Here is a 12,707-nt window from a genome sequence, read left to right as displayed (position 1 = left end):
AAAACAGGGAACAAAGATAGGAAACCTTTAATAAAAATGTCATCTTTACTTGTGTGACCAACAATCATTGTGGGGTAAAAGGTAAATAGTTTTTTTCCTCTGATCTTACCATATCTGTAATTTAACAAAACTGTAAACAAAATAATGAAACATTTTAAATTCGTAGACTTAATTTTCAAATATCTATTACATAACGGTATTAGTGTAATTTCTGGTCACACTGAGTAAAAGAATAAATTACTATTGATGTAAGTTTTTACTATATATTTTTAGGCAGTGTCTGTCCACATACAGCCATGGCCATAAGTTTGGACACAAATCATTGACTGACGAAAGTTTTTCATATACTATTTGCTGTCAAACATCAAATTTATGCATTGGAAATATCTGTATTTCATTTTGGTTGATGGCTATGACTGGTATTTATATTGTAAGTGACAATTTTGTGGTATTCTCTAAGATTCACAAGCGTCATGGTACTTGTGTCCAAACTTATGGCCATGGCTGTATTCCTGCAGCATGTGGAGCTTCCATTCTATCCAGTGCTGATAACACCGGTTTTCATCCCAGGTTGTTCACAGTTTTTCTAAAATTAAGAATGAAATAAACGAAACTTTTATCCACTGATATAACTGGGTTTGTACAGGAGGAACCACGTGGTGTACGAGAGCCAACGGGCGAACAAAACACCACAAACTCCACATTCAATCAGTGTAAAAAGGACTGAAAAAAGTGTTTAAAAGTCAAGTAGAGCAGCAAATAGGAGTCAAAACAACCACTGAAGTCATTTCTAAAGTTCAAACTGCAAACATCTTCTGGTTCCAGATGTGAACATCTGCTGCTCTTCTGACAAACTAAATATCTTTGAGGTTTACTATTTCTCATAGTCGGCAGTGTTATTAATCCATAAGCAATTAATCAATAACACTAGTCCATCCGCTCATACAGCTGTTTCTGACAACATCTGCCTTTAACACCACTTCACTGCAGCACAGGCTCAGTAGACGACAAGTGTTCATTACGGCAGCTCTGGTTGGAGGTCATTAATTAGAACAGAAGTCTTTGTCATGGTGCCCGTTGCTGCTAAACTCCCACAATGCTCTCTGCTTTCCAGCCTCCTCTGGTCTCTACAGGATTAAACAGGAAGAGACTCCACCTGCTGGAACAACCAGGAACTGCAGCTGCTCTATGATACATTTACTGACATCAAAGCCTTCTTCTTATCGGTTCATATATTTCACATTAGTCGTACCACATAAAAGGAGGATGCTGTCTTAATGAAACATCTTGTTCTTAAATGGCTACCTACTACAGCTGACCTAAGATACATTTTCTGACATCGGAATCCGTTTTATTACTTATTTCAACACGTGTGTCTTTACTTTCTGCCAGTTAATCAGTTAAATTATTAACAGAAGCCATTCAGTGAACCTGAAACTGCGAGTCTGTTTTCCTGAGGAGTCGACAAACTGATGAGCGAGTATCATTGTTCAGTAACTGTTGGAGGACGTCTCGTTCTATTTCTGAGCGGCTGTGGGCTCAGACTGACGTTCATTAAATCACCATTTCTGGATGTGTTGCTTATTTCCGTCTTTGTGCAGCTTTAGTCATCAGTCCAGAGTTTTAGAGGCTCGTCTTTATGTCTGCCTGAGATCAGAGTTATTTTAAAGCACATGTGAGAACGTCTGACAAACTGACAACACCTCATTAGAATGTGTCACTGGCAGAATGACTAAATATGAACCCATTTTAAACGTTAAATCATGTTCTCCAACTTCAGACGGAAGCACAGAAACTTTTCTTCTCTTTTGTAGAAGTTAGCTAAAAATTAAAATCAAACTTTATGAGTTCAGACAACTTTGAATAAAATTAAGTTCAGCCAACATTAAAAGAATTAACTTTTCTTCTATAGTTAAAGGTGTTTTTAATGTCTGGCAGCATAAACACACGTTTGGAAGTTCATAATTCACTAAAATTTGTTCCAACTATTTTTTTACGTCAAGAACTTCCGTTACAAACAAGTTTTTAAACTGACGGAAATTTTAAACGTTAAGCTGCTCCAAACTGATTTTCTTGTGTAGTTTTCAGCTTTTATAATCTTTAAAAAGAACATTAAAAACCAGAAGTCATCTAAATCGGTACAGGAGGTCTGTCTGAGTTCAGATAAGTTTGAATAAAATTCAGTTCAACCAACAAACTACAGAGGCTTGGTCCAGTCAGATTTTCTTCTACAATAAAGTCATTATTTAAAGACTGATAGCAGAAAGTTGTTCCAGCGGGTGTTTCCACGTCATTTCAAAGGAATTCTTCAGTGTCAGATACTGAATAACCGTGTTTCTACTTTAATAAATTAAGTTGCTTTCATTTCATTTCCTTCAGCAGTTTTGGACTTTTTTGTGCTCATCGTCGGGTGCATTAAAGACATGAACAAATCCAACAATAGTTTCCTTTTAACAGACAGTTTAAGCTCCCTCAACTTCCATTTTTGACTTTAAATTCCTCTGAATATTTAGTTGGCTCAACATTATGAGGTCAAGCATCAAAGTGTTGTCTGAAAGGTGAATCAGACTGAATGAACGCTGAGTTTGACTCCTTTAATGAGGTGGTAATTGTTGGACGTTGGGCTGAAACACAAACAGTCGGTTACCGGGAAGACCAAGTATGCAGCGGCTCAGCGGGAGCTTTCTTTATTTCTAGTTGAGCATTTAATTTTTGCCTTTCTTTCCCAGAGAATAAAGGAGGCGTTAAAGAGCCAGAGGCATCAGAAGAATGTCAACAGTGTGTGTTCCACAACAATAGATCTCCAGCCGTGTTGTTCCGTGTGCATTCACATGATCCATTATCAGCCCTGACGTGGAGCGCCGCGTGTGAAACGGATCGACACGCCAAAGAGGAGGAGAACGCAGCTCTGATCTGCACGGACGGCCCTGAACGCCTCACTCTTCATAAACCCGACCGTTAGAACAGAATCCGGTTAATTATTAGACCAGCGAGTGGAAACTGCCGTCAATCATCTGCTCCAAACACGTCCAGGTTAAAGAAAACAGCATGGAAATGTCTGAGAGCTGAGAGTCTGCCACCACAGACTGGAAGCCTTCAAAGTTTCACACATTATTCTGCATTTTACTCAAACGTCAAATAAACTGAACATGAGTCATTTACAGTCCGGTTTATAGATGTAAAGGTAAAAGAAATCAAAGAAAAACTGCTGTAAAACTGTCTAAAACGATGACAAAAATGACCCAAATGCATTAAATTATTTTTAAAAACGTGTAATTTAAACTGTAATTTCTGCATTTGCTGCTTTAAAACTAAATTCAACTTGACATTATTTGGTAAAATTACTTTAATAACTTGTTTTTTAAACTCTGTTATGCTCATTAAACACTGACAGATTTCACTTTAATTAATGTGGAAATAGAACTTTATTTATCAGTGTCAATTCAATCTGGAGTTAAAGAACTGAACTAAAATGAAATCGTGTTTTTCTCTGATTGAATGAGTTTTTGTGGAACGATCGTTTCCTCTGCATTTAAAGTCGTTTTTAAACAAACTGTCTGAAATGTTCTAAAGCAGGATCCATTACGTTTCTACAGCTTGAATTTAGATTTTAATCAACTTTCTGGGCAGGATTCGGACACATTTCTGATCATTTTTGAACAATTTGTCTGAATGTTTGTGACTTTAGACGAGCCTAAATGACGACGTTTGACCCAAAGACACCAAAATAAAGAGTTTAAGCTGATAGAGGATGTAGAGCTGGACGAGCTTCTCCTCTGCAGCGTTTAGAATGAACGTCTGAAAGGATCCAGGAATGTGGAGAGAAAAAAAAAGACTTAAAATCCTGAACACAAACCAAGTTATGAAGCCAGATCCATGAATTTAGCTGTAAATGAAATTACACACACAGAATAAAATAATTCATAAATTTATACCCAAATATAGAAAAACATGAGCAAAATAAATGTAAAAAATATAAATAATAACCACATGTAATCTCAAATATAGAAGGAAATAAGCAAAGAAAGAAAAAACGCATATGAAATAGAAAATGAGTATTTAAAAAGCTCCCTGTGTTTGTGCAGCGGTGGGTTTGACGGGGTTCATTTCTGTGAAGCATCTAAATAACGTCTGTCATTTAAAAGCTTTTTTCTGTTTTTACCCACCAACTGGATTTAACTGGTCTGATTTCACAAACTGATTCTGGACGGTTTAAAGCAGATTTAAAGACATTTATCACCTAATATTGTGAATCTACGAGCAGCAGTTCTTTAAACTTCTTCTGATTTGTGACTGAGGAGAATAACGTTTGTTTCAGCAGCGATCAGGAGCTGCAGCTTTTCAAAAACAGAGACGAAGAACGGATGCAGCTTTTAGAGCTTCTCGTCCTTCTGCCGTCACAAATCCCTAACCTTTAGGAGTTTAACTTTAAAATCAGCTTCAGGAGGAGCAGAAAGCGAGTGCAGAGACCAGCGACAGCCTGACAGAGCCAGAAAAACGAGGGTTAATGCTTCTAAACAGACTTTAAAAATGCTCAGCTTTACTTTGAAATCTGCTCCAGTAAACGTGTTTAATGTAAATAAAATGAAGAAATAAAACTGTTTCATCACTCTAAGGTCACTCCAGACGACAAAGACGGTGGAAAAAAGGTAAATATCCCAGAATATGAAGCAAAAATGATTGATTTGTCATCTTTAAGGGGAACAAACGTTGTCGGACGTGAAGAGCAGTGGGACTGAAGTAAAAATGACATTTAGTGTTTTAAACAGAATAAAGCCAGAACAGACATGACTCAGACTAAAACCAGCTTCAGGAGGATCAGAAAATGATTGGAGACACCAGCCTGATAGATTCTGAAGCAGAAATGACATCTAGTTCTTTAAACAGACTGAAACCTGCAGACATCACAGAAAGCTTTAAAACGCTGCTTTTCTGCTCACTTTAACGCTCAATAAATGTGTTCATTAAACAGAGAAATACACTCATTTTATGAATCTAAAGTCACTCCAGACGCTAAAGACGGTGAGAAAAAAAACATGAAATATCTCAGAATATGAAGCAAAAACTTGTTTTTTTCTCTTGATAGCAGAACTAAAATGAAAATGTTCACTGTGAGGAGCAGAGTGACGTTCAGTGCTTCTAAACAGACCGAAATCTGCAGCGCTGAGGCCTAAATAAAGCCGTTTATTACGCCGTTTTACATTGAATCCCCTCATCACTAAAATACATGTTCACAAAGCCATGAGGAGAATCTTTGTCTGGTGGAAATAAAAATAGAAAAAGCTTCTTCACAGCTGGAAAACACAGAAGAAAACGAGACGCTTCGTCCACACTGAGGACTTTAATCCAGGAAGAAAAACACAATTCGATCATTTCTGAAACTAAAGCGTGACGTTCAGGTTCATCTGGAAACGTTTCTGGAAATAAAGTCACATTTAAAGAGAGTCTGACCTCAAAGCAGCAGGTCTGACACAGACAGGTAAACCTACAACACACACACACACACACACACACACACCACACACACACACTGAGGGTCTGTTTACACACAAACACAAGAAACAAAAACACACAAAACCTGCAGCTTCAACTGCAGTTGTGTTTTTAGTCCATGAAAACACTGAACACACACGCATTAAAACAAACAATAAACACACACACACACACACACACACACATTAAACACAATAAAAACACACACAGTCGATACAGTAAAAAGCATCATTTTCAGCTCCGGAGTAAAAGAAGGAAAAGTGCTGATATGAGAGCAGGATGACAACCATTAATCACACACACACACTACAACACACACTACAACACACACTTTAACACACACACACTGCAGGTCTGAGTGAATTTATATTTAAAAAAAGAAAAAAAAAAGAAAAAAGCTACAACCAAATGTATCAACAATTCCCCTATGGGGATAAATAAAGTATCTATCTGTCCAGAAATATCCTAAAAACCTGAATAAACTTTTGCCAAAATGTTTCCAGAATCACTAAAATCTTCTGTAAAACGAGTCAAGTGAAGAGGAAGGAAAATGTAGGAAATGAACTCAGTGGAACATTATTTCAAGTTTTCCCTGCATCACATTTGTCCAAAATCATTCAGTTCGTCTCTAAAATGACCAAAAAAAACACGTTTAAAATGACTAAAAATGTGTTCAAAATGATCCAAAACTTCTCTAAAACGACTCAAATGGAGAGTTTTCCTTCAACCAGATCCGTCTAAAAGGACTCAATGACAACAAACTGCAGCTTAAAGTTCCTCAAACACCGAAAAACTGGAATGTGGCGCAGAAATGAAGTCTGGAACGCAGCAGAACGTGTTTGGGAAAGTCGCGGAGGAAACGTGGAGCTCAGAGACGCAGCTGAGGAGAGCTAAGCGGTGCTGAGAGCTAATTAGGACCTAAATAAACACGGAGCTACAGAAAAAAATAAAGAAGGAGCTAAAGAAGCAGAACAAAGGTCCACCGACCTGGCGCTGGTGCAGTCCTGGTACAGCGTCTCGAAGTCCTTCCTGGAGATGAGCTTGCAGCGGTTCACTCCGGGCTGGATGGCTCCGAGCCCCCGCAGGACGCGGACCTGCTCCACGGTGCAGACCACCGGGCTGATGTCCAGCCGCTTCAGCTTGGTGTAGACGGTGTGCAGCCCCCCCACCAGGTGCTTCAGGAAGAGGTCGAACACCTGCGGCAGGCAGATCAGCTCCTGGCCGTCCACGCTGAAGCTGGCCACCTTCACTCCGTGCACCTCCACCAGCCTGCACTCGCTGCACAGCCCCGGGCCGGACTGCGCCATGCCGGGGGATCCGGGGGTCAGACCGGCCGAGCTGAGCGAGCCGAGCCCGGAGAGAGCTCCGAGGGCAGCGCCGCCTCCGCCGTTCCCCAAGCCGGACAGCGCGCCCCCCGGGCCGGGCAGGAAGGCGCCGAGCATGCTGCCGGAGAGCCGCGGGGACGGGGACAGGGAGTGGGAGTGGGAGTTGGTGTGCGCCGGGCTGGAGGTGCCGGTGGAGGAGGAGGCGTCCGGAGCAGAGCGGTAGAGCGCGACCGGAGTTGGGGCGCCTGATCCCGGCGACAGCAGCGGAGGGGAGCCGGGGAGCGACATGGAGCACCGGAGCAGAGTTCACGGGAACACGGAGCTGCTTTCAGCACTTTCTCCTCTCCCACTCCGGGATCCGTGCGTGGGTCCGGGCTGTCCGGTCTGTGCGTAAAGCGGACTGGAGCGGACTCCAGGTCAGAGCGGAGCGGCGCCGCCTCCTGGACGCACGGCTGACGGGCCGACGGGCCAATCAGAGGCGGGGGACGGGAGAGCTGAGGAGCTGATTGGTGGAGGGAGACCTTCGCCCGCCCTCTGAAGTGTGAGCGTGCGTGTGCGTGTGCGTGTGAGAGGGTATCGGTCACATCTCTCTCTGCTGTTTCATAAACTTTCTCACGAGTCGCTTGAATCTCCAACGGGAAGTTTTTATTTTTCTTCTCCACTTTTTTTCCTCTTCAGTCTCTCAGCCAATTAGCGTGCGTGCGCGCACACATGTGTCCAGTTGTGGCTCACATGCGAGCTCTGGTGGCGGGAAGGACGCAGGAACTGACCTGAGACCAGAGATGGAGGAGGAAGAAGAACCAGATGGCTCTTCATCTGCAGGAACTTTAGTCCATCAAGTTATACATTCAGAATATTTACAGAGTTCCAGGTCCTTAGAAACTGTAGAGGAGGTTCAGATGAAGTTCTGAGGATCAGAAATGATGGAAAGAGTCCATTTTAATGGACTTTTTCAGAACGTCATCAGCCCAGCAGATAGAAATGTGACATTTAAGAGGAGAAACACATCTGAGTTCTGCTAAAAACTGAGACCAAAATGACTTAAAAAAGCTGGAAAATCCCCCCAAAAAGAGCCAAAACTACTCTGAAAGGTTCAAATATGTCAGGACAAACACCCAAAATCACCACAAAAAAAGACCAAAGCTACCACACAACAGGTGAAATGAACCCAAAGAGAGTCAAAAGTCGCTTCAAGCGTTCAAATATGATATCAAAAAGACAGCATAATTTACACTGGAAAGCAGTCTAAGCACCCAATAAACAAGTGAAATTGCAACAAAAATTCAAATTTGGGACGAAAAACATGTAAAATGACCAAAGTCACCACAAAAAGACACAAAATCACCCCAAAAACTATCAAAACTACTTTGAAAAGTTCAAATATGTCATAAAAAACAGATGTTCTTGTTATGTTGGACAAATTTTGAGTGATTTTGGACGAATGTGGATTAAAGTTTAGTCCGCTTGGGCAGGTTCTGAGTCATTTTGGACAAATCTTGAGTCACTTTAGTGAAGTTTTAATCTTTTTAGGCAGTGCATTCTGGGTAAACTTTAAGGCTCATATAACTTTGATGTGTTATAGATGCAAACACAATGCAACAGTCCTTTTCTCGGTAGTTTGTAGCTTTTGTCCAACTCATAATCGATGTAAAATAAAAACCTAATTTACGAGATAATCGCCCTTAAAACTCAGTATAATGAAGGATTTTTAATTAAATGTGTATCTCTCAAAGTTTGACTTAATTTCAGAAAATAATGTGCGCATTTGTGAACAAGTTCTAGACAATGAAAGGAGCATTTTTTGATCTAATAGACACGATCCATTTTTGTATTTTGATGCTGTTGTGGAAATAATGGTGTTTGTTCTTCTAAACCTCATGGTTCTATGTGCTGGACTGGAGAAGTTCTGAAGATCAGAAATGATGGGAAAAGTCCACTTTTCTTCCACTTTAATGGGCTTTTTCTGTCGTTTCTGAGCCTGTATCTGGACCTCCTCTGTGGACTTTCAGGTCTGAAACTGTAAATATTGACAGTTTGAAGGTAAAACTCGATGAAATAAACTGCAGTCTGAAGGTTCTGATGAGAGAAGGTCTAGAAGACGAGGAGGAAGGAGGACAATAAAGTAAGCTAAACAACTCCTGGTGATGGTTTCTGTGACAATAGAAGAAGAAGAGGATTAGGAGTGAGAGGAGATGAGAGGATCCAGGCTGAGTTTAAATGGGATTGAGTGGTGTGGATCACAGACAGACGCCTCCTGTAATCCATGTAATCCCATTACTCTGAGAAAGGCTGAATGAAAGGAGGAGGAAGGAGAGTTTAGATGTTCTGCTGGAGCTCAGCTTCATGTTGCTTTACATCCACAAATCCTCCCTTAACCTCTGAGCTCTGTGTCTGCTTTTAGGATCGGTTTAATTCAACAAAAACACAACAAGCAGCAGCAGCATGTTTTATTCTTTTATCATTATTATTGGAACAGTTTTAGGACTTTCTCTTTTTGTTTTGGACTTTTTCATCTTTTTGACACTATTTTCTTCCATTTTTGAAGCACTTCATGAACATGTTTGATCATTTTGGAGATGTTTATTTTTCTGACATTTTATTAATAATTTGTAAAAAAAAAATAGAATGTAACATTTCATTTACTTTTTAAAATACTTTAATATTTTATTCATGATTTTGGATTTTTAAAAATAGTTTGATTTTAATATTTTAATAATATTATTCAGACACATTTAGTTCTTTCTTTCTTTTTGCTGATTTTTTTCAGTTTTCTTCTGGTTTTTTTTGTTTTCGTATTTTTACAATTTTCTTGCATTTTATTAATTTTGAATATTTTGTTGATCATTTTGAAGATTCTCATTTTCTGACATTTCATTAATAATTTGTAAAAAAAAAAAAAAAGAATAAAACAAAGAGAACGTCCGAAGGACACAATAATTAGTCTGAGGACTAATCATTTCTGTCATTTTCTGTCTCTTTAGCTTCATTTAGTGCCTTAATGTGGCTGTTTTGTCTGTCATTTAGGTAGTTTTGTGTCTATTTATGGTAGTTTTGTGTCACATTTTGGTTATTTTATGTCTATTTATGGCAGTTCAGTGTCTTTATGTGGCTATTTTGTCTGTTATTTTGGTCTTTACATGTCTTTTTATGTCCATTTAGCACCTTAATTTGATGGTTTTGTGTCTTTTTGGTCATTTTGTGTCTCTTTATGTCTGTCTAGCACCTTAATTTGGTGGTTTTGTGTCTCTTTATGGTCAGATTTTGTCTCGGTTGTGACGTTCTTTGGCTCAGGAGCATTGTGGAGGATTAGTTAGCAAATGGCACCACGACAAAGACGAGTGTGGGAAGGCGGAGGTGAAGGAGGAACTGTGGGGCAGCAGCTGAGGATGGAAAAGCGACGACAGAGTATGAAATGGAGCTTTAACGGAGAGCGTCCGAGGGACACGAGGGCAATAATTAGTCTCTGAGGACTAATAATGATCAGACTGAAGCCGGACTCAGAGAAAGACAGAGAGAGATGAGCTCTTAGTGGAGGTGAATCTCTCTCAGTGGGGATATAACGACCAGAGTGAACTTGGAGTCGGACTTTGGGATGTGGAGGAAGAGGAGGAAGACGAAGGAAGAGCAACAGAAGGTGACGGGAGAGAGGGCGAGGACAAAAGTGGAAAAACTTGTCTGTAAATCGCTGCTCGTCCCCAGGAGGAGGAGGAAGAGTCCGATGCTCACTAAAACCCATTCTGGCCTTTTTTCGTGTCGCTGCTGTTTGTCTCCGTGGAGGGAAAGGAAAAGACTCACCGCCACCTCCAGGGTGATGTCACACTGCTCTGGGCCAATCAGAGGTGAGGACCACAGAGTTTCCTGCAAACAGAAGATTCAATCAATATCACAGCAAATCCAAGAATAAATCCCAGAATACAACTGAGCTGCTCCATGATGTACTCCTAGAACCAATGAAGTCCACGTCAAGTTTGGGTTTCAGTCCCTAGTCTGAGACCAGCGCGACCTGCTGCAGTCTGGAGATGTTTACCGTCTTAATTTGGCTGTTTTGCATCTCTTTGTGGTAGTTTTCTGTCTCTTTGCGGTAGTTTTGTGTCTCTTTGTGGTTGTTTTGTGTCTCTTTGTGGTAGTTTTCTGTCTCTTTGCGGTAGTTTTGTGTCTCTTTGTGGTAGTTTTGCGTCTCTTTGTGGTAGTTTTCTGTCTCTTTATGGTAGTTTTGTGTCTCTTTGTGGTTGTTTTGTGTCTCTTTATGGTAGTTTTCTGTCTCTTTGTGGTTGTTTTGTGTCTCTTTGTGGTAGTTTTCTGTCTCTTTGCGGTAGTTTTGTGTCTCTTTGTGGTAGTTTTGTGTCTCTTTGCGGTAGTTTTGTGTCTCTTTGTGGTAGTTTTCTGTCTCTTTGCGGTAGTTTTCTGTCTCTTTATGGTTGTTTTGCGTCTCTTTATGGTAGTTTTCTGTCTCTTTGTGGTAGTTTTCTGTCTCTTTATAGTTGTTTTGCGTCTCTTTGTGGTAGTTTTCTGTCTCTTTGTGGTAGTTTTCTGTCTCTTTATAGTTGTTTTGCGTCTCTTTGTGGTAGTTTTCTGTCTCTTTGTGGTTGTTTTGTGTCTCTGTGGTAGTTTTCTGTCTCTTTATAGTTGTTTTGCGTCTCTTTGTGGTAGTTTTCTGTCTCTTTGTGGTAGTTTTCTGTCTCTTTATAGTTGTTTTGTGTCTCTTTGTGGTAGTTTTCTGTCTCTTTATGGTTGTTTTGTGTCTCTTTGTGGTTGTTTTGTGTCTCTTTATGGTTGTTTTGTGTCTCTTTGTGGTAGTTTTGCGTCTCTTTGTGGTAGTTTTGCGTCTCTTTGTGGTAGTTTTCTGTCTCTTTATGGTTGTTTTGTGTCTCTTTGTGGTAGTTTTCTGTCTCTTTATGGTTGTTTTGTGTCTCTTTGTGGTTGTTTTGCATCTCTTTATGGTAGTTTTCTGTCTCTTTATGGTTGTTTTCTGTCTCTTTATGGTAGTTTTCTGTCTCTTTGTGGTAGTTTTCTGTCTCTTTATAGTTGTTTTGCGTCTCTTTGTGGTAGTTTTCTGTCTCTTTGTGGTAGTTTTCTGTCTCTTTATAGTTGTTTTGCGTCTCTTTGTGGTAGTTTTCTGTCTCTTTGTGGTTGTTTTGTGTCTCTGTGGTAGTTTTCTGTCTCTTTATAGTTGTTTTGCGTCTCTTTGTGGTAGTTTTCTGTCTCTTTGTGGTTGTTTTGTGTCTCTGTGGTAGTTTTCTGTCTCTTTATAGTTGTTTTGCGTCTCTTTGTGGTAGTTTTCTGTCTCTTTGTGGTAGTTTTCTGTCTCTTTATAGTTGTTTTGTGTCTCTTTGTGGTAGTTTTCTGTCTCTTTATGGTTGTTTTGTGTCTCTTTGTGGTTGTTTTGTGTCTCTTTATGGTTGTTTTGTGTCTCTTTGTGGTAGTTTTGCGTCTCTTTGTGGTAGTTTTGCGTCTCTTTGTGGTAGTTTTCTGTCTCTTTATGGTTGTTTTGTGTCTCTTTGTGGTAGTTTTCTGTCTCTTTATGGTTGTTTTGTGTCTCTTTGTGGTTGTTTTGCATCTCTTTATGGTAGTTTTCTGTCTCTTTATGGTTGTTTTGTGTCTCTTTGTGGTAGTTTTCTGTCTCTTTATGGTTGTTTTGTGTCTCTTTGTGGTTGTTTTGCATCTCTTTATGGTAGTTTTCTGTCTCTTTATGGTTGTTTTCTGTGTCTTTATGGTAGTTTTCTGTCTCTTTGTGGTAGTTTTCTGTCTCTTTATAGTTGTTTTGCGTCTCTTTGTGGTAGTTTTCTGTCTCTCTGTGGTAGTTTTCTCTTTATGGTAGTTTTCTCTTTATGGTAGTTTTCTATCTCTTTATGGTACTTTGCATCAAATTTTGGTCATTTTGTGTCTTTT

General features: G+C 39.9%; 1 protein-coding gene across 4 annotated transcripts in view; it reads right to left on the bottom strand.

The window, feature by feature from the left end:
• Positions 1-7,235, bottom strand: part of dachb (dachshund b) — a 120,983-nt gene extending 113,748 nt beyond the window's left edge. For 2 of the 4 annotated variants that reach the window (XM_051943669.1, XM_051943667.1), the window contains exon 1: positions 6,481-7,235. In XM_051943669.1, coding sequence (XP_051799629.1) covers positions 6,481-7,106 — 626 coding nt within the window. In that variant the 5' untranslated portion in view covers positions 7,107-7,235. The remainder of the gene's footprint in view (positions 1-6,480) is intronic. The other 2 variants (XM_051943671.1, XM_051943670.1) reach the window with 1 other exon arrangement.
• Positions 7,236-12,707: the final 5,472 nt, after the last annotated feature.

Source organism: Acanthochromis polyacanthus, chromosome 23 (assembly GCF_021347895.1).
Source record: "Acanthochromis polyacanthus isolate Apoly-LR-REF ecotype Palm Island chromosome 23, KAUST_Apoly_ChrSc, whole genome shotgun sequence".
Lineage (NCBI taxonomy): Eukaryota > Metazoa > Chordata > Actinopteri > Pomacentridae > Acanthochromis > Acanthochromis polyacanthus.
Note: the sequence above shows the minus strand (reverse complement) of the source record. Positions and strands in the feature narration are given on the sequence as shown.